Source organism: Xiphophorus maculatus, chromosome 21, assembly GCF_002775205.1.
Source record: "Xiphophorus maculatus strain JP 163 A chromosome 21, X_maculatus-5.0-male, whole genome shotgun sequence".
In the NCBI taxonomy this organism is placed as follows: domain Eukaryota; kingdom Metazoa; phylum Chordata; class Actinopteri; order Cyprinodontiformes; family Poeciliidae; genus Xiphophorus; species Xiphophorus maculatus.
This window is the reverse complement of record NC_036463.1, coordinates 134,162-155,682: the sequence shown is the minus strand read 5'-3', so window position 1 is coordinate 155,682 and position 21,521 is coordinate 134,162. Positions and strand designations below refer to the sequence as shown.

Genomic DNA, 21,521 nt, shown 5'->3' with positions numbered 1-21,521 from the left:
CACCCCCTTCTATCATTTAACAAAATATGATCCCATTCTGACAGGTGATCAGTGGAAGACAAGGAGACCCAGCACTTCCTGGATTATCTGTCTCAGTAACCTCTTCTTTTCTTCCATTCATCAGAACCACTTCTCCGCCTGATGGGCTTGGATCTGTTAGAACATGAATACATAATAGTTGCTGACTTACAAAAGAACTTCTGGTTGGTGAAAGTTTTACGAAAATAATCAAACAAATGCAGAAGTGGATTCTTTTCCTTAACTTTATTGAACTTTCATTACACTGAGTAAAAACACAAGAGTTGACAAATGCAACTCTCCTCTTTCATAGCAGCATTGTATGTGAATGAAGTCTGGTTATTTTGCCAACCAATAAATAAACTTTCTTTGGATAATGACAATGTTTAAAAAGACAAAGAAGGAAAAAAAACAGTTGTTAAAAGCTGCAGCATTGATTTTTCACCATGTATAAACACATATGTATTTGTACTTATATGTATGATTTATTTTGCCTATATGTATAAAATATGACAGTAGTTTGGGAAAATGTGTAGGAGCTTGTAGAGATTGTGCTCTGACTTTGCTATAGACAATGTGGGTGAAAATGCTGAAACAACAAGCAGCAAACCCAACACGTCTGATGAGGTTAATCTCTCAACTCACTTTGAATACCATGCAAAAACGTTTGAGGATCAGCACATACTCTGCATGTTCCCATCTTTCTTCTCTTTCTTTCAAAATCTTTACTTGTGGTGGTGTTGTGTGCAGCGGTATACTGGGACCATGTAATTACAAGCATGTATGAACAGAAGAACAAAGACTCACAGTACAACAAAAATATGTATATAAGGTGGAAGCAGGCACACATGGCAGCTTTTCAGCTAAGCTGGATACATGTACAAACAATACATTTAAGAGAAAGAGGTCTGTAGCACCTTACGGAGCTTTAGACATATTATAGCAGCTTGTTCCAATACCATAATATTTTTGCAGTATTGCAGTGTTTCTTACATACACATTCAATATAGATCACTGGTACTGCTGGAGCTTAGAAATTTGTCTAACACCAAATGACCTACAGTCTGCCTTTTACTGGTGGCCTTCTATCTCCAGAGAAAGATTTTTTTTTTCAGAAAGAAAATTGAACATAGCTTGAGAGTTTTAACTATTTGAGAAAATCAGTAAGGCCTTTTGTTTGTTTTTATGTTTTCTTCAACCATCTCATTTAAAATCCTTGGATTCTAGATAACATACAAGTTCTACTGTTAAATATTTGGGTTCATCTAAAAATTAACACATTTATGAAAACAAAACCAAACTAATCTGTTGTCACAATCTCAGAAATTGTGTCAGAAAAAGTAAGTATACCCTTCCTTAATTCAAAGGATGCCGATAGACCATACCTAAATCATCTGGTTAAAGTCTTAAAACGAATACAACCTCGAGTGACAAATAACAAATTCATCTCACACAATTGATTTATTTACTAAAAACCAAAGCAAAACGCAGAAGGCGGGTGTGAAAAATTAAGTTCACCCTCATTGCTTGCATCACAGTATTTACATCAGAAAAACAGTTGGCAGTTAGTTGCTCTGTAGCACACATATTTGTGTCAATACAACGGCAATAACATGCAACATGGATCAGAGTTTACCTTGAGGTCACAACATTCAACAGCTACATCTTACACGTTACCATGCTTTTTAAATTTAGATTCCAAACAAACCAGTTTGAGAAATTTCTGTTGGATGCTACTACAGCTATTTGGCTAAAATGTTTTGCATTAACTCCTTGTATACACTGTTGAGCATGGAAGCGATGGTTTATCCTGATTTTACAGCCAGAGGTTCTGGATACATTGAGCTCATTTAAGTTTACCCTGAACAGCTCGGCACCATCCAGCCATGGTCTATACCCAACAGATAGGCTACTTGTCTTCAGTTATTGGGTGGGAGGCAGAGTACACTGTGGGGAGGTAATGGGAGGCCATCACAGGGCAAACAACCATGCACACACACTCATCTCTAAGGGCAATTTTACAGAGACTAATTAACAATGTGGTCATGTTTTAAGACTATGGAAGGAAGCCAAGATACCCAGAGAAAACTGATGGATGCACAGGGGAAAGCCAGGATCTTCTTGCTGCAAGGCAACAGTGCTACCAGCTGCTCCACTGCGAAGCCCTGCTCTGTACCATTCACAATGTATTCTCAAGACAGAGTTAAGGCCATCTGTCCTCCAGTTGAAGCTTGGCCCAAGTAGCTCATCCAAAAAGACAATTCATATCTACAACAGAATAACAGATAAAGGATAAAATGAGGCTGTTGAAGTAGCCAATCCCCTGTCCAGATCCCAGTCTGATGAAATCTCTTATGAGCACCAATTAAACTTAAATAGTTCTGTGAAAATACTTCTCTAATAATAACACAGAACTCTGATAAGGTCATACAGGAGATGATTATTTGAAGTTATTGAATCAAAGACTGGGCTTAAGGTCTAAAATCTGCTTCTGCATTTTAGCTTAGTTTAATGTTGGATGAATGAGGACAATTCAAAATTGAATGTATTGTTTATCTCAGGTTGTATAGACCTTCTTTTAAGCATCATTAGTTTGAATTAAAACATGCTGGAGCAAGATATATCTAGGTGTTAAAATGTTCACTAAATCTTGTTTGTCATGGCTTCGCCTATAAGAGCGTATGAATAATTAACTTCAACTAACATGTATGCGTTTCAAACTGCATACAGACTGTGTGCAAGTAAAGCAAAAAGTACACTTATCGGAAAAACACTGTCAAAACGTTAAACTGTAAAAATAAAACATTTATAATGTATTTACATTTTACTGTTCTCTAAAAGAGGTAAATATATCATTTATACATTTGTATTAAGCATTTAAACCAAAAGCACTAGAAGATTAAAAGCATTTCATGAACACAAAGTGCTGCAATTATCAAAAACATTTTTCATAAAATCTTCACAAGTTACAGGTAGCACACACTGATAAATGCTTTGACACAATAACATTCAACTCTACATTTTACATGGTCTACAAAAACCTTATTCAGGAAGGAGTACAAGGGAACTTAATGTTAAACAGAAACTGGAGTTCATGATTTGAATACTGAAGCTGTGAGGTAAAGAACACTATGATGGACACTAATGAAATGTCAGTTCTGTGCATTTCAACAGAAAGCACACATCACCCAAACCAGGTGTTTTTACAGATCAACCACACAACAGTTCATTGAGGGAACCCTGATCTCCATTCCCTGTTCAGATGGTTCTATTTCCAACAGAGAGTCTCAGCTACCCCAGATATTTATCAGATAAGGTCATTCATGCATCAATACAAGAACAACTGTCTTTTTCACCACTCTCACACAAATCATGTCTGCTTATTTTTTGAACTTTTGGATGACTCCACAGCTAGTGGAAAAGAGAGAGTTCTTCACCTGTAACCTGACAGTGAAAGCAGCAGCTCCTGGCAACCAACGTATATGCTGATGGATTTTAACAACACATAGTTTCTAATGACAAAACAATATGGGAAAGCAGAACAGATAGAAAACGTCAGAAAATGAAACAGTTACCAAGATCAGGATCCTTAGAGGGGAGATCTATGCCATGAGAAACTTTAAATGGACTGAACTTTTATATCACTTTTTTGACCTGTCAAAGCTGCTCTCAAACAGTGATGTTCTTACACCAATACACAGATTGGTAGGTGACTTTTGGTTAATTGCCTAGCTCAAGAATACATCAACATGAATTGGAGTGTAACTTTCAGCCTTCACAATAAAAGACAAATACTCTCCTGATTAATCCACAGTCTCTCCATATTTATATGGGTCAAAAAAATCTAACTGCTGTCTGGGTAAAGAACGCCTGGTATTTTCTACTCCCAAATCTGTGACTTTGGCAGATGATACATTTGAATGCAAGGCAATTATTGGTTCCACTTCAAGAAATTGAAGGATTGGAACTAGGACTGGTTGTGAAAGGCTCATCTTGAGACTTGAATTGCATATTATCAAAACTATACATTTTATATTATTCTGTTTTCTATACTTAGCACTTGACCCCATGCAAATAAATGTGGACTTCACACATCTAAAGTTATTCCTAGTCTCAGAAAAAGAAACAGGAGCTGACAGATGTTTAACCTCAACAGGTTGGGTCTTACTTTGACTTGTTAAAGATTGAATCTGAACATTAAAATCTCCTTCCATGCTCTGTTCAGTTTTCTAAAGAGGTTTTCATCTTCAAAGACATTTTTTCCCATATCAATTATCTTGACTCTAGAAGAATCAGGACAGAACCAAAGCGTGTCCCAGAAGGCTGGGATCCCAGGTGAGCAGAACCCAACTCCACATAAACAGCAACACTAGATGTAAGGACAGTATTTATATTTAAACCTACTTTTATTAACTTCGATTTTTATTGTAGCATGAATGTCACATTGAGTTGCATTTCTGAATTGTGTTGTACTGCTTTGGCCCAATGACAATACAGACATTCATTGATTAACACAATGATGAATGAGAGTTGCTAATGGCATGTTGAAATGAAGAATCAGTGTTAAATGTGATTTACAATCTGTCAGTAAATAAGAGAACATGATTTCCATATAAAGATGTAGAAGACAGACTTAAATTAAAAATACAGGAATTATGATGGATGTCTCAACTCAACGGCCCTCTTTTTATGTCCCTTCTGTGTTTTCCTAAAAATGCTTACTGAATATAATGATAATGAATATCTGCATGGAACTTTTGTTATGCTGTGTGTTAGTATTAGTTATTGTTCAACTGACTGGGTGAGGGAGGCGTTGCCAAACCCTGCCAAGACAATTTTCCCCATTGCCCTGGCTTGTGGTGGTGCTTTGACATTTTACGTCTCTGTTCACATGCTTCGTCAGTAGTTGGAACTTATCCCTTCATTCCTGCATAAAATCGAGTGTTTTAGACTTTCGGGGGCCACAGCAGATAAGTTCAAGAGAATGGGAACTGATTCACTGGGTAAAGACTTTCTGGAAGCTCACAACAACATTCATATTACTAAGACCTGAACAAAGTCTACACAGACAGCAGATTTTACATTAAAAGAAGGCAAGAGATAGAACTATTGTTTATTGTAGAGGAAACTTCATCACTATAAATATTTTAATTATATTTCAAACATCATTATATATTAATATACTAATGTTATAATAATTACATAAAAATCAGCTCTGATGGGATGTTTAGTCAGATATTTAAATATTAGACAGGTGATCATAAAGTTATGCCTGATCAGTGTTGGTAAAGGGTCAATTTTGGGGTTAGGTGGATCACAAGGTGGTTTTGAGTGACATGTGAATCACACATGTCACACATGAGATGTTCATTTGCAGGGCAGCAGATGAACATCTCAGCTATAACCATGTTTTAGTGTTTTCTTCTATTAAAGAAACTCTTGGAGGAGCCCTTATTTATAGAACTGAAGCCTCTGTATTAAATGGGAAGTGCTCCAAACTTATGTCAACTTTATAACTTTAGTTTTAATTGGCATAAAAAGTTCTTTATATACCAATACAATACATGGAATTGCAATCTTTGTTGGAACATCAATGTGCAGTGGACCCCCAGCATACACCACGGTTAGGGATTGTAACCAACTGTGAATAGCTAAAATCCACAAATAATTAAGAACCCTCCTAAAACCCCATATCTGCCTACTTTACTCATTCAGACAATAATTATACCTTAATATACATTAATACACGCAATGAAAACTGTCTTAGCATTACCTCAGCAGCTGCTGTCCCCAGTTTTCCCTACCTCTACTCTTGGGGTTACAGCCAATCATTGCCACGGAAAATTGATGAAACTACTGAATTGGCTGCTTTGCAACCACCAGCCAATAGCATGTGAAGTAAAACTGCACTTACAAATTTTTGCTTGTCAAGCCATATTTCCTTTAGAAATTTAGATGTGCTGTCCAAAAATATTTGCAAATCATTTGGAGTAACATGGTTCACAGAAAAATCTGTGAATAGGTGAATCTCCATAAACTGAACATTGAATCAACAGGGGTCCTCTGTGAGCAATATTGCAAAAGTCTGCTTACATCAAGCATCTCTCAATTGTAGATATCATATACTCACTCTTTGCATGTAGATTCTATATTATATTTGAGCTGAAGGATAAACTCTGTCCTTAATGTCCATGGAGGTTCTAGATTTTGAGTAGTTGATTCAAAGCTCACTGAGAACTGTTGGGAATATGAAATGGCAAAGAAACAAACAAAAAATAGAAGCCAGAAAATTTGGACTTAGTCATAATTAATGTCATTATCACAGATTTTAGCAATGCAATCAAGTATACAGGCTTCAGATTGATTTGAAAGAAAATACAGCTTGTGAATCTGAAATACCTATGTGCAATACGACAAGACATACTGGCATTTGCAAAGGAGCCAATCAAGGGGCACCATTCATTTTCCTTGATGCTGACGGGCTGTACCCCAAAGAGTCGAAACAAGAAAGACAGAGGATGCTAGTTCTGCAGTAGTGCTAAGACAGTTTCCATTGTATTTATCACTATATATTAAGGCATATCTGGTATTTAAACTATTAAAAGTTGTAAGGCAGTTATAAGCATTTTTAGAGAGGGTCTCAAGTATTTGCGGATTTTAGTCACTTCCTGACCCCTGTGAATGTAAGGGTCACTTACAACAAAAGTGGCATTTTATGTGGAGAAACCATTCGTTTTGTTGAGTTATTTAAATCGTTTCAACTTGATTTATGAGAAACAGCTCGTAGTTTTGATATTTGGCCAAAAAATCATTTTAAGTAAGTCAGTTTCCATTTACATATCCATAGGCATATGAGGGATGCAGTACCTTGCCCACAGATAGTTTGGTTCTCTTGTTGGGTGATTAACTGGGATTGAAGAAAGAAGCCTATCACTGCTAATCATTGAATGCTGACTCTCACAAACCTTGTTGCTGGATCACTTTTAGCTCAATATTTTAGGAGTTTCAATTACGGTATATTGTTTTGTGGATTTACTTATTGTCGGAAAGTTAAATAGATACTCAGTAGTTCTAGCATGGTAATTTGCTTTCAGTGATTCAGATTGAGTAAAGTGTGTCCTTTTATTACATTCTGTCATGTCTACAACCTATTTCATGAACAAAACAGTTCATATATTAGGAGATGTTTTCCCAGTTAAAATGATTAGAGTTTGAATTCTTGCAAAACTACAGAACTGTGCTTTAAAAATATGGCAACACTAAAATCTAAAGTAGCACTCTACATTATGGCAATGTATAAAGCTAAAGTAGGGGTCTATGTTGCCATAAAGAGTTAGGAATGATTATTAAGTTCTAAGTAAACTGTGTGTGACTCATCTGAACTACTGCAGTTAGAGAAAATGTCCCAGATAAAAACTTTTCAATGGTGTGGCAGTGTTGGTTAAAGATGAGCTGCCTATATCATTATATCCATATCACAATAAGTTCCTTATTGCTGATTTATTGCAACAATCATTAAATCAGCATGAAGCTGAGTGACACTTTCTATCATGCTATTAAAGAGGAACATTGAAGCTCATAGATGTTTAAGTAATTTCTGTCTTTGGAGCAGCTTAGGAAATATGAAAGAAAAAGACTTTGGGAGAATATTTCCAGAAATAAAGAACAGGGTAATTTATCTGGAATAAAGGTGAAGATCTGCTAAGGTTGAATAAGCCAGATACATATAAAGCTGTGTGTGTTTGTAACTGCTGGCCCTGGTCATCATGCACCTACTGCTTTGTAATTGTCTCTTCACTTTTTAACAAATGACCTGACTATCTAGAATTATTGGAATCATGTTTGGCTGTTTCAGCTATGGGGGCTCTGCATTTGGCAGGACAGACTCCATCACTGAAATGCTTGGTGAAACCGGGGTAGTGTTGTGGGTGTGCTCAGGCTACATATGAAGGAGGAGGGGAGTCCTTGGAGAGGACTCTCTGCAGGTTCTTCACCCACAGGTATCTGGGGGGGCAGCTGAAGTAGAGGAACTGATTCTTCAGTGGAAGGAAAGGTGACGGCTGGTCCTATGCTGCCCCCGCCACTTCCTACATGATTGTATGGAGGCCCGTTGTGTGGCAAGAAGTTGAACAGTTGGGAAAAATCCATAAGTGAAGAAGATGAGGCCATAGAGTCTGCTGCAGGACCTGCTGCTGGCGTGGAAATTTTGGAGAGGGATGACTCCTCGCTTGCTTCCTCCAGCATACCTACATGAGGTAACAAGTCGAGTTTGGAGGACGGGACTTGAGGCTCTACGGATGCAGAGGATGAGGATGGCAAGGTGTTCTGCAACTCCATTAGATAGGTCTCCAGTTCTCCCTTTAGATTCTGCTCCCTCTCATGTGAGGTGATGGTGTATGAGGTAAAGTTGGAGCTCAGTGGGTACTTTAAAGAAAAGGGATTACTGGGGGAAGAAAAGGGCTGTGTGTCCAGGTCAGAGCTTGTGAACATGTTAACCTGGAGTGATCTTGCTGTCAATGTTGCTGGAAGCTCATCCTTGATGCTTCCAGTAGCCAAATCATAAACATCTGTCTCCAGCGAATCAGCTGGTTCACTTTTTACCCTCAGCAGCTCCCTGGTGTGGCTCTTCTTCATGTGGCGTGTCAGATGATCCTTCCTACCAAAGCGCTGAGCACAGAATTGACAGAGGAAATCCTTGCGTCCAGTGTGCACCACCATGTGGCGTCGCACATCTTTGCGGGTGTAAAACTGACGCTCACAATGTTCACAACAATGCTTCTTCTCTTTGGTCCCTCCAGATGGCTTGCCAGCATGTGTTTTGAGGTGTTCCAGGAGAACCACAGTGCTGGGGAACAGCTGCAGGCACACTTGGCAGGTCAGGTCTCCGCTGTGTGCAGCATGGAGGGCCAGGTGGCGCTTAAAGCCCAGCTTGGTGTTGTAGCTCTTTCCGCACTCCTGACAGGTGAAGGCCTCCTTGTGTGGATCATGAGTGTGCAGGTGATTTTTTAAGTGATCCTTGCGGTGAAACATTTTTTCACAGTATGAACACTTGTGGCTTTTTTCTGGTGAGTGAGTTGCCATATGCCTTGGAACACAGACACAATCTATGAGAATTCAGAATGGCTGAAATTATATTCAAAGTTAGCATGCGTTACATAGAACTGTAAGTAAAGCTACTCATTAGTATATCATAATGCTAGATTTCAATAAGCCTAAAGAAAACAAATCAACATGCTGCACCCTGCTGTACCGTAGCAGCTTGTATTTGGAGACGAAAGCCTTGGTGCAGTCCAGATGGGAGCAGCGATACGGCCTTTCCCCTGTGTGAGAGTACGAGTGCACCCTCAACTTCTCCAGGCTGTTGAATGCCTTCTGACACTCCTGACAAGGAAAATTCTTCTTGGGTTTCCCTTCTGCTCTCCTGCGTTTCCCTGATGTTGGTGAAAGCTTGGCTTTCTCCAGAATATGGTCATGGCGGTTCTCTGTTCCAGTGGCCATGGCACCCTAAAGCAGACCAGCTACATGAAGAGCAGGGTGCCCGAATAATGCTGATGTAACTCCAACGTCCAGCTTTAGGTTGTCATCCCAGCCTGGACCAAGGTGCCTGGCACATAAAGAAAAGAAGAGAAAAGCATTATGTGAATAATTCAATGCTACACTTAAGAGAATAGTGGGTGTGTCTAATCTCAGGGGCTGCATTCTCAGAGAGTCATCAAAGAACACGGCCTACATTGACCATGAAGTCTGGCAGTGAAAGGCTGTGAAATTGGATGAACTGACCTTCAGATTTACTCCCACCATTATTCGGCATACGTTGTGTCACGTAGCAACTACAATGGTGTTAAACACAAGCACTGATAAACAGAAGTTGGTAAAAATGGAGCTCAAAGTTTTGCAGAGTTTTATTTGTTACATAATCAGGGTTTCCCCCAGTGTTTAAACAGCCTGGTGGGCCACCAGACTCAGCTTGCAGCACCTGACACTTGGTGGTACCTAGTGTCAGGTGCCACCAGAACTGCCATTTTCCACCAACTAAATGCAGTCAAAATAGTACAGGTCTTACAGAGTTTATAAACTGTGTAATATATATATATATATATATATATTAGAGGTGTGCCTATTGATCAGCCACCGATCACAATCAGCCAATTGCCGTGAAAAAGTGTCTGATCGGTGATTGCCAGTCGGCGACCATCAAAACCTGTATCTCACTTTGCAGCCTGCGTGTGCTGCTCATCACCTCTTTCCTTCACACTACGCGCGGCAATAAATGCTAAGCAATGTGGTGAGGAACTTCAGCACTCAGAGTGAATGGGGAAGTTTGTGTGTTGCGACTCATAATTACCTTGGGGGTTAAGCATGTCAAAATGCATCAACACAACCAACCTAATATGACAAAACAAACACTTGACGGAGTTTGGCTATATCGAGGCTCACTGCAGAAAAAAAAGACATCCAGAGCGGCCAGATAGCAGCACACAACTACCAACACTCACCCGGAAGAGACGATGGTCAGAAAGCTAAACAAACAGCCAAAAAAATAATAACTCTTCAAGCTAGCAGTGGAAGATGCTGGTTCTGCTCTCGCTGTTGGACCGCCACTATGCATTACTGGTAGTAATATCTCACAGACGTAGCACTGCTCAACCTCCACCCAGCAGTGAACTCTCACACCGAACGTCTGCTTAAAGCTGTAGCATGTAACCAAAATAAACAAAAAAAGATTTTTCATATGTATTCAAAGTTTAGCTATGTTCTAACATAAGACAGATAATCTCTGAAATTTTTTTTATCAATCTCCTCCATGTGTTCTGCAGAATTACACAGTTCAGTCAGAAATAGCCAATCAGAACCAGCACAAAATAATTAGCCATGCTGTCAGGAAGTTTTGATTTAGTAGCTCAGGATTGCTTATTTTGATGTATATTGTGAAGAAATCAAACCATGAATGTTGTAATTTGAGTGTGTCACACTAAACATCTACTAAACTCAAAGCACCACTAGGTGTCATTAAATTGGTCCAGTTTGGTTCAATTGTCTCAGTGCGTTTCAATATGGGGAAGACTGCAGACCTAACAACTGGTCAGAAGACCATCATTGTTACTCTCCATAGGATGGGTAAGCCACTAAAGGTTAGAGCTAAGGAGGTTGGCTGTTCACAGAGTGCTGTGTCCAAGCCTATCAATGGAAAGTCTACACTGTGTTCCAAATTATTATGCAAATTGGATTTAAGAGTCATAAAGAAAAAAAAATTTGTTGTGCTATTAAATTTATAGATGGTATTGTGTCTCAGGGCTCTTTGAATCACTATAATTAATTTAAGAGATCTGGTTGATTAGTTTGTCTGGTGAGCTCAATTAAAGGAAATCTACTTCAGAAGGATGTTCCACATTATTAAGCAGGCCACAGGTTTCAAGAAAGAGAAAGGATCTCTCTGCTGACGAAAATCAGTGTAGTGCCGTATGACAAGGTATGAAAACATTAGATATTTAACAAAAACCGAAGCGTTATCGTACTGTGAAGAGATTTGTGGCTGATTCAGAACAAAGATGGGTTTGTACAGATAAAGGCAGAATGAGGAAGGTTTCTGTTAGACAAATTGATCGGAATAAGAGAGCAGCTGTTAAAATGTCCTTACAAAGCAGCAAACAGTTATTTGAAGCTGCTGGTGCCTCTGGAGCCTCAAGGTGGAGGATCTTCCAGAGGCTTGCGGTCCTTGAACCTACTATTGGGCCTCTAACCAGAGCTCACAAGCAGAACCGGTCTCAGTGGGCCCAGCCGTACACGAAGATTCATTTTCAAACAGACTTGTTCACTGATGACTGCTGTACAACCCTGGATGGTCCAGATGGACGTAGTAGTGGATTGGTGGTGGATGGCCACCACGTCCCAACACGGCTGTGACTTCAGCAAGGAGGTGGTGGAGTCATGCTGTGGGCCGAAATCATGGGGAGAGAGAGAGCTGGTCGGCCCCCTCAGAGTCCCTGAAGGTGTGAAAATGACCTCGGCAAAGTATCTGGACTTTCTGACTGATCACTTTCTGTCATGGTTCTAAAAGAAGAGCCGGACCTTCAGTAGCAAAATCAACTTCATGCATGACAATGCACCATCTCATGCTGCAAGGAATACCCCTGTGTCATTGGCTGCTATGGGCATGAAAGGGGAGAAACTCATGGTGTGGTCACCATCCTCCTCTGACCTCTGACCTCAACCCTATTGAGAACCTTTGGAGTTTCCTCAAGCAGAAGATCTGAGGGTGGAATGCAGTTCATATCAAAACAGCAGCTCTGGGAAGGTTTTCTGACATCCTGTAAAGAAATTCAGCAGAAACTTTCCACAAACTCACAAGTTCAATGGATCAAGAATTGTGCTGTGATACCAAAGAAGGTCCAATGTTAACATGGAACTTGGTCTGTTAAGATGTTTTTGATTAAAATAGCTTTTGATTTTAGTACATGTGACCATTTAATGCTGCACACTGAAAGAATGACTGTTTGCAGTTCTTTATAATCCATAAATTGTTTAGAAAATCTTCAGCACATAATAATTTGGAACAGTGCATTTTGAGTTTTTTATACTGTTCTCATGGGGAGCTTTGTTCAGTAAAATTTGATTTAAACTGTAATAGTTCATAACTTGAAAATTATACTGACCATCATTTGCATTGACCATTTAAGAAAATCTGAGAAAATATCACTTGCATAATAATTTGGAACACAGTGTAGTGGAAGGGCTGAACTACTGGCCAGTGGTCCAATGTCCTCTTTTCCTGTGAAAACAAAGTGTGCCTTTCATTTGGTAGTCAAGGTCCAAGGGTTTGGTGGACGTCAGGTGAAGAACTGAACCCAAACTGAATAACTGAACCCTGCTTGAGGTCCAGTGTGAAATGAAGCCTAGGCGCAAATTCAAACTGGAAGATTCTTTTAGCCCCACTTGCATCATCCAACCAGAGCTTCCGGCTCATCACCGTTGATTGATCACGCCGGTCCAAGACTCGTCACGTCCAATCAGCGTCCAAGCCCCAGCTGATAAGGACCACCATCCATGGCGTCTTGTGCTTTCCAGCAGAGCTCAACCCACCTCCACCCCTTCACCTCCACTCGCTCAGCTATCCGGCCGCATCCTTCATCGCCTCCACCACCAGTGCCGGGTCCCGGGGGATGACGTTCCTATCAGCATATGGAATGCTCATCCGAGCCCATCGCAAAGTTTGCGATAATCAATGTCCTCAGCCGGGACCCGAGCGCCAAAGATTTAACTCATGCTGTTAATAAACTTTTCTAATTGTTTCCCCTTTCTCCGTCTGAGTCTCTCCAGATTGAAATATCCAGTCAGTCATGATTTGGGGCTCAATATCTGCTGCAGGCGTTGGTAAACTCTGCTTTCTTAAATCCAAGGTCACCACTACATGACTCCTTCTGCTGAAGATCTGTATGGAGCTTTAGATTTCATTTTCCAACAGAGCCTGCCCCCTGCCCATGCTGCCAGAAGCATGGGTATCAAAGTCTGGTTTGATGTCCAGTGCTTGACTGGCCGGCCAACTTGCTGGACCTAAATACCATTGAGAATCTATGGGGTACACTGTTAGACCTTTTATTGTAATTTTACAGTAACTTACTGGCAACACTGTTGCCAGCAAGTGACTGTAATTACCATTCTACAGTACCTTTACTGTTATGATATTTCACAGTTAATTTTTACTGTGAGTGTGCTTTACAGTTATAACTGCATTACTGTAAATGTAGTTTATAGTATAATACAGTAATTGTATTTTATAGTAAAGCTGGTCTACTGTAAACTTGTTTCACAACATAATGTCAGAGTTTTACTGTAAATTAAAGTTTACATTTCTTTAACATAAGAATATTTTACCATAAACCGAAAAATTTCATAAAAGAAATTTTAGTCCAAGTACTGTGAATAACAGGTATTTATTTTCAGCAGATTTGTAGAAATAAAATCCATTTACATATTCGCAATGTCATAAAAAACAATGTCACAATACAATATAATGTGCTGTAAAACAATAAAACCATAGAACACATTTCCTACAACAGAAGAACTTTTATTCCACTCGTCAAACAAAATCAGTGGGATCCATCTTGTGGAAGGTGAACTGTAAAGAATAAGACAGACAATGTGGGAGGTCATGAGATGGTCAGGAAGTTATCTACATTTTCAAATCGACAGGAAGTTGACAAATTAAGATGAAGTGACAATGTTCACATGCATAAAATCTTTGTCATAAAGCAGCATTAAGTTGATAATTTGTTTTAAAAAAAAAAATCAATTGGACTGAAGTGATAATAGAAGCTGCATAAAGAATGAGCAGGACTGGCTTCACTTCAGGTTTTTGGATTGTTTATGGCAAAAGCAGTCAGTCAGTCTTCAGTAATTCAAAAGATTGCGTACTACAAATGTCCCCAAGGGGACGATGAAGTACAACAATCTTTTTAGTCATTTTGTTGGTGCTGACGGATTACTGCAAAGGTGTGCCTAATAAACTGAAAACTGCATAGTATAAAAATACACCACACTTAAACGACTACACACTTATACATTTCTGTGATTTATTAAGAGATGCAGCGACATCCACTTTTTACCACGGACACAGAAAAGATGCAGGCTACTCTAAAGGGCTATTGTGTAGGAATCACATGGCATTTATAAATAATCATTAAAATCAGATTAAAAAGGCTAAAGTAAAGTCAGAGCATGCAAGATAGGAGGAAAGACAACAAAATAATAAACATTTGGTAAAATACTTACCTAGTTGGAAGTCCTCCATTCAAATTCAGCAAGTCGTTGGAAGAAGGTGGTGATCTGGGAGTTGACACCGACTACTTTCCTCTTGACAAGACTTCCCGTCTTGCGGCTTGTACCGACTTTGGCTGTGCATTTGGTACCAACATCTGGATTGATCCTCACAAAGAATCTTTTAACAGAAATAAAATATATTAATTGTATTTTTTAATGAAGACGTACAATACAGCAATCAGCTATGGTTCTTCATCATCAGTCAAACTGTCATTAAATTTAATTCATAAATGGTTTGGTGTAGAGTACTTGCCATTGTATCATCTCCAGCGTGGTGGATGCTGACTCCTGATACTCCAGATTGAAGACAGAATATGACCCAAGAAAGACAGCAAGGACGCTGGCAAAGTCATGTAGTTGCTCAGGCTGGAAAAATACCTTCTCCTCCATACTGACCATCCACCAGGTTGCAGACATCAAGCTATTTCCTAAAATAGACAAACCCTTGTCAGGCTAACGCTAGTGAGTAAAAGTACACACTACCATAACAATTACATACATTGCTACAAAAAAATTATAGTCATAGAAAATATTCCTCTTACCAAGCATGATTACCCTTGGTGTAGTGGGTAATTCATTTCCATTTCAACAGACATCTTGGTGGAAGATACCTTTAAAACATAAAAGGAAAACTCTCTTAAATATGAATTACTGGTAGTAATTTATATTTAAAGGGCCAGTTCACCCAGATTACAACAGGTTTTTGAGAACCTCATCCCGGAGACTAGACTAGATTTTACCCCTACATCCTGCTACCACTCTGAAACAGCGGATGTGAATGACAGTTTGTGGGGCTAAATGCATTTTTTAAAGCATTACATTCCACAAGTGTTCAGTCTGACTTCTGCTATGGCGGTGACTCCTGTGCATGTGGGACCTGAATGCAGAAAATGTTCTGAAGGAAGCAGGACATTGCTCTATTCCACATGCAAACCGATAATTAGCTGTGTGTTGATGTTTCTTCACATGACTACAAAATTCTGTAAATTCTGAAGTACAAATGCTGCAGAATTTACACCTGTACATAGTTGCACCTGTTAGTACTGACTTAACTTTAAATTTACAGGAGCATGGTTTAAACATGTGAACAGTCCTTATATGTAACCAGGGTTGGAAATTAACTTTTTTGTCCACCTGCCACTGTGGCTGAACAAACTCAAAAAATAACAGAAACTACTTTAATGTTTTTCACCTTTGTCCTCATTTACAGACTCTTATACACTATGTTGGAGATGTAATGGTACTTTAGCAGGCTAACCAGCTGTAGCAAGCTCAAAGTTATAGATTAGGTTAGCTGCTCCTCTACATTTCCAGACTATTTTGTGGCTTCAAATATGTTTGAAGAGCTGTCTTTTTACCTGTTGTCTTGTCTTTTGAAGAGATGAAGCTATGTTAGCAGTCAGCAGGACAGAACTGCACAGCCACTTGGAGGGAAAAAGCTTGGGAGTTAAAAAAAAGGTCATCTGAAGAAAAGGAAAAAAAAGAACAAAGTTAGAATTCATCCTTACTGACCTACGTAGCTAATCTGCACTTTTAACATTTGCAAGATCATGGTTTAAACAAATGAACAGTCATTAGATGTAAAAAAAAGGGGGGGGGATCAATTATCAGTTAAGGTTATATTGTTCGACAAAGGATGTAACAACAATGCTAACAGACACTCAGGCACTGAGCTCATCTCAACCCAAAGCCGCCCGAGGAAGATTAAGCAGCAAAGGTCAAGCTAAAACCTTCAAATTAGCACATTAGCTAACGTTAATTCCGAACCAGCTCCAAAAATAACATCATATTTTCCTATCTTTCACCTCATTTACAGACACGTAACTTATAACGTTGCAATATGCCAGTTATATAATACACCAGAGTTAGTAACGTAAAGGTAACTATTTTACCAGGCTAACCAGCACAAACCAGCTATGCTATAATGCTAAGTTGTAGCATTATAGCATGATGCTATAAGCTACGTTAACTCCATCTAAAATGTACATTTCCAGACTAGGTTTTGGCTTCAAACAGTTTTCTAAGAAGTGGTTTTTTTACCTGTCTTGAAGAGCTGAAGCAGTGTGAGCCCACAGCACGGAGACAGAGCTGCACTTGCACTTGGAGAGAAAAAGCTTCGAAGTTTAAAACAAACGTCATCAGAAAAAAGTTGGAAGCGAAGCCACGCTTGATGACGTAGCTAGATAAACTGCATATTAATGTTAGCTAGGATCTGAAAAAAACAAAAGTACATGCTCTCTTTCTGCCTTAAAAATATGTTAACCAGTAAAGTAAAAATACAGAAACAGGGAACCACGATGAAGCAGCTATGATGACCGTTGGAAATCAAATAGAATTCTTACTGTATATTATAAGTACAGAACCACTACTGTAATGTGTAAACAGTAAATTACTGCAAATTCAAAACATACAGTAAGTTACTGTAATACTATGTACTATACCCATAATGCAATGCAAATTACAGTAACTACTTGTAAAGATGTCTTATGGTAGTTTTACTGGGCATTTTGTGGTATTTAACTGTAGAAAATACAGCAAAGGCTAACAGTGTATTCCAGAGATATGGCCAAGGTAAGGAAGGCTGAAATTCCTTACTTTGACCAACACTGAACAATACACATAAGTTGAAACATCAAGACTGTGCCAAGACATCTGAAGACAGATTTTTCAAAGCTTTATGGATTGATGAGATGAGTGACTCTTGACGGACCACATGGATGGACCTGTGGCTGGATCAGTAATGGGCACAGAGCTCCACCTCACATCAGACGGCAGCAAGGTGAAGGTGTGGTAGTCCTATGGGCTGGCATAATTAAAGATGAAATAGTTGGACCTTTTCAGGTTGAAGATGGATTCAAAATCAACTCCCAAACCTGCTGCCAGTTTTTAGAAGACACTTTCTTCAAGCAGTGATACAGAAAAATGTCTGCATCTTTCAAGAAGACCATTGTTTTTATGCAGGACAATGCTCCATAACATGCATCAAACTACTCCACTATGTGTCTGGCCAGTAAAGGTCTTAAAGATGAAAGAACAATGAAGTGGCCCCGTTCCTCACCAGAACTAAACCCCATTGAGAACTTGTGGGCCCTTCTTAAACAGTTCACATCTCTGATCAGTGTCTGGGAGGCTGTGGTTGCTGCTGCACTAAAGGTTGATCGTCAACAGATCAAGAAACTGACAGACTACATTAGTGGAGGACTTATAACTGTTATTGAAAAGAAGGTAAAGGTAATTTTATTTATGTAGCACATTTTCAGCAACAAGGCAATACGAAGTGCTTTACAGGAATTAAAAGGAAATACAAACAAAATAACAAACCAAAGGAAAGAGAAAAAGAAGAAAAAGCTAATAATGTTGATCCAAAGTAAATAAACTACATACTCCTGTTCAGGGTTGCTAGATAAGTATAAGTAAGTATCCTGTGGTCTAATACCTTTTCTGGTTTGGGAGAATAGAAGTATAAAAAGTAGTTGCTAAGGTAGTTTTTCTGGGTTCCATGTTCTAATCCCTTTTCTGGGTTGCTAAATAAGAGTAAGTATACTCTGGACTTCTGGGTTGCTAGATAAGTATAAGTAAGTAATCTCTGGTCTAATTCCTTTTCTGGTTTGGGAGAATAGAAGTCTAAAAAGTAGTTGCTAAGGTAGCAAAGGTTGCAAAGAGGTGCAGCAGCTTCTTGAGCTCCCAAGAATAAGTCCCATTTTAATATCTATGAGGCTGCTTTAGGCACGAGTTCAGTGCCAACCCCATGACTGATGTACTGCTCGGCTGAGTTGATGAGCATTGGAGTCAGTTCGGCTGTTAATAGATCACAGAGGCTGAAATCCACACTTGGGAGACAGTGGCTCTTGAGGACAACGAACTGGTGCAGCATAGTGTGAGGAGCAATGGTCAAAAGGAAATGTGCCCAAAAACAGAAGAGGGGGAAGTGGGCAGGCATGTTGGCCCAGCTGAAGGCTAGGAAGCCACCCATTACAATTCTCTTTCTGGCCAGTATCTGCTCATTGGAAAACAAAGTGGGTGTGGATATATCCAGTGACCTCACCTGGAGTGCCAACACCTCCTGTCTGGTCAGGAAGGCTCACCAGCATCTCTACTTCCTCAGGAAACTGAAGACAGCTGGACTTGTGAACTCAGTCCTGAGGAGCTTCTATTGCTGTGTGGTGGAGAGCGTTCTCTGCACCTGCATCGCCGAGTAGCACGGCAGATGAGAGGACAGCTCTACAGAGCGTGATTAATGTGGGCACAGAGGTCTGTGAGGAGTCCTCTCCATATCAAGCACTGCACCCATCGTGCACACAGCCCGTTCCAGCCGCCCCCCTCAGGCAGGAGGCTGAGAAGTATCCAGAGCAAGTCTGCTAAACTGAGAAACAGATTCTTCCCTTCAGCTGTCAGACTACTGAACTCAAGCTGCACCTAATTCAACTTCATCTCATAAATTATTTACACACACACATTTTTTAATATGCATATCTGTATTTCACATAAATTACTTTATTATTTATTTATTGTTTGTACATTAAATTTATTTATCTAGGTCCTGAGTTAGAAATTTGTACCACAAACAAGCAAAGGTGATATGGCAATAAAAAAAATCTTGTATCTGTTCTGAAGGCCATGTATCCTTGAATCAAGAAACTGACAGACTCTAGAAACAGCCTGTAACTGTTATTGAAAAGAAGGGTGACTATACTGGTCACTGATTTTTTTATGTCATAAATGTCTATTATTCTCATGTTAACAGATGACAATAAACAAGGTGGGAAAATGTTCAGTTTGAATTCAGTTGCATAATAATGCTGCACGCTAAGAGCTTTAGTGTGCAGCATTAATCCTGCACACAAAGATATTGTCTTAAAAAAACCAAAATCTCACTTTTACTTTCTTAAATATTCAGGTTTGAGAGGTTCTTCACATTTTGGATTGACAGAGAGCGCTGTAGATGTTCAACAATAAAATTAATCCGTAATAAGTTGTATATATACAGTGTATATACAGTACAGACCAAAAGTTTGGACACACCTTCTAATTCAATGGGTTTTCTTTATTTCCATGACTATTTATAAGGCAAGAAATCCCACTTATTAACCTGACAGGGCACACCTATGAAGAGAAAACCATTTCAGGTGACTACCTCTTGAAGCTCATCAAGAAAATGCAGAGTGTGTCAAAGCAGTAATCACAGCAAAAGGTTGCTACTTTGAAGAAACTAGAATATAAGGGGTATTTTCAGTTGTTTTACACTTTTTTGTTTAGTACATTTCCACATGTGTTATTCATAGTTTTGATGCCTTCAGTGTGAATCTACAATGTCAATAGTCATGAAAATAAAGGAAACTCATTGAATTAAAAGGTGTGTCCAAACTTTTGGTCTATACTGTATATATGTATTTTTTCTTTTTAGTGGCCCAGTTGTCTTGTGTAAATTTCAACTCAATGCAGGACTATCAATGTTCACCGTCAGCATGAACACCAGCAAATAAGAAGAGTAAAAGCATTCAGAGTGAGGGTTCCAGCCAGGCATACAGCAGCACAGATTAGTACAGCACATCATCTCTTCAATTACCCGCGTCAGCATGTGGGAGCAGCAGTGAACCGTCCTGCAGACAAACGCCACAACTTTACCATCTTCCAGAAACCCTCAACTTCCAGGCAAACCAACCTTCCCTCTCCACCTTTAACGACTCTAGACTGGTTTGCTTTCCTCCAGGTTGCAGCGATGCCAGTCTGCCATCAGTTTCTACATGCACTATGAATCTCCCCTCACTATAGCCTGACGCCACTGGGGTTGTCTTCATTTTTCACAAAGAAATGCTTAAAGCAACGTATTGACCATGCTCACGGTAACCAGCATGTGGGTAAAAGATAAACAAGTGTATCTGAACACAGCAGATAGAATGGGTGTTATTTCTGAGGTTAGATTTCTTGCAAAGCCCAGCGCACTGTCGTTGTCATTAAATGAAAAAAAAAAAAAAAGCCGTCAACTCCAACTTTCTGTCACTTCTTTAAGGTTGGTGGAGGCGCACTATGACACGCATTCCTATCAGCACTGACTGAACTTCTTCACGGGTTTTCAGGAGCAAAATACTTCGCTACTTTTTTCTTTGCTCCGTAACGGAGGACTGATTAACAGAAACTTTTTTCCTCCAACTCACCCCCACCTCTCCTCATTTAAATAACCCCGATATTTGACGGCATCAGCGGAGTGCCCGTTTGTTTCATTTACACCAAACTTACCCTGGGAGCTTCCACATCCTTTCTGTGGACTTTTTCTTGACTTTCAACTATTTTCCGAATTTTTTATAATTTTTTTCTCATATTTTTTGCCAGACGCGGCGGGCCTGAAAATTGTTTGCTCTCTCCTCTTTCGGGCAGCCATTGTGTATGCGCTGCGATGCAACCGCACTATACAGTGGCCACGCCCACTCCGGTGCCCTGCTTCATGTGATTTGTTGATGGCGCTGCCATTCTCACGTCCATCTCTAGTAGAGGCCTTTCAATAAACGGCTTTTTTTTGGACTTGCTAGTTATCCTGTCAATCGTTATTAGTGCTTTGCTCTGTTTCACAACGATAGGAGGAAGAACGGATCGCAGGAGGAATCCCATTGGACCGCCGGGCTGTCATGCGACAGGGTTAGCGCTTTCCGGCATTTTCATTGGCTTTATGTTACGTTCAGGTGACGACG

At 39.6% G+C, this 21,521-nt stretch overlaps 1 protein-coding gene across 1 annotated transcript; it reads right to left on the bottom strand.

Annotated features, from left to right (window-relative positions):
- Window positions 1-245: 245 nt before the first annotated feature.
- On the bottom strand, window positions 246-21,202 carry plag1 (PLAG1 zinc finger). Its single transcript, XM_005814877.3, has 3 exons — window positions 21,073-21,202; window positions 9,269-9,622; window positions 246-9,103 (listed from the first exon to the last, which is right to left on the bottom strand). The coding sequence occupies exons 2-3, from the start codon at window positions 9,514-9,516 to the stop codon at window positions 7,909-7,911; spliced, it is 1,443 nt and encodes a 480-aa protein (XP_005814934.2). The 5' UTR covers window positions 9,517-9,622; window positions 21,073-21,202; the 3' UTR covers window positions 246-7,908.
- Window positions 21,203-21,521: the final 319 nt, after the last annotated feature.

Bases quoted from the DNA above. Each gene is read 5' to 3' on its own strand.
- plag1 (XM_005814877.3), bottom strand. From the start codon at position 9,516: ATGGCCACTGGAACAGAGAACCGCCATGACCATATTCTGGAGAAAGCC. The intron at 9,104-9,268 runs GTACAGCAGGGT...CTGTGTTCCAAG, and splicing joins TCCAAATACAAGCTGCTACG to GCATATGGCAACTCACTCAC.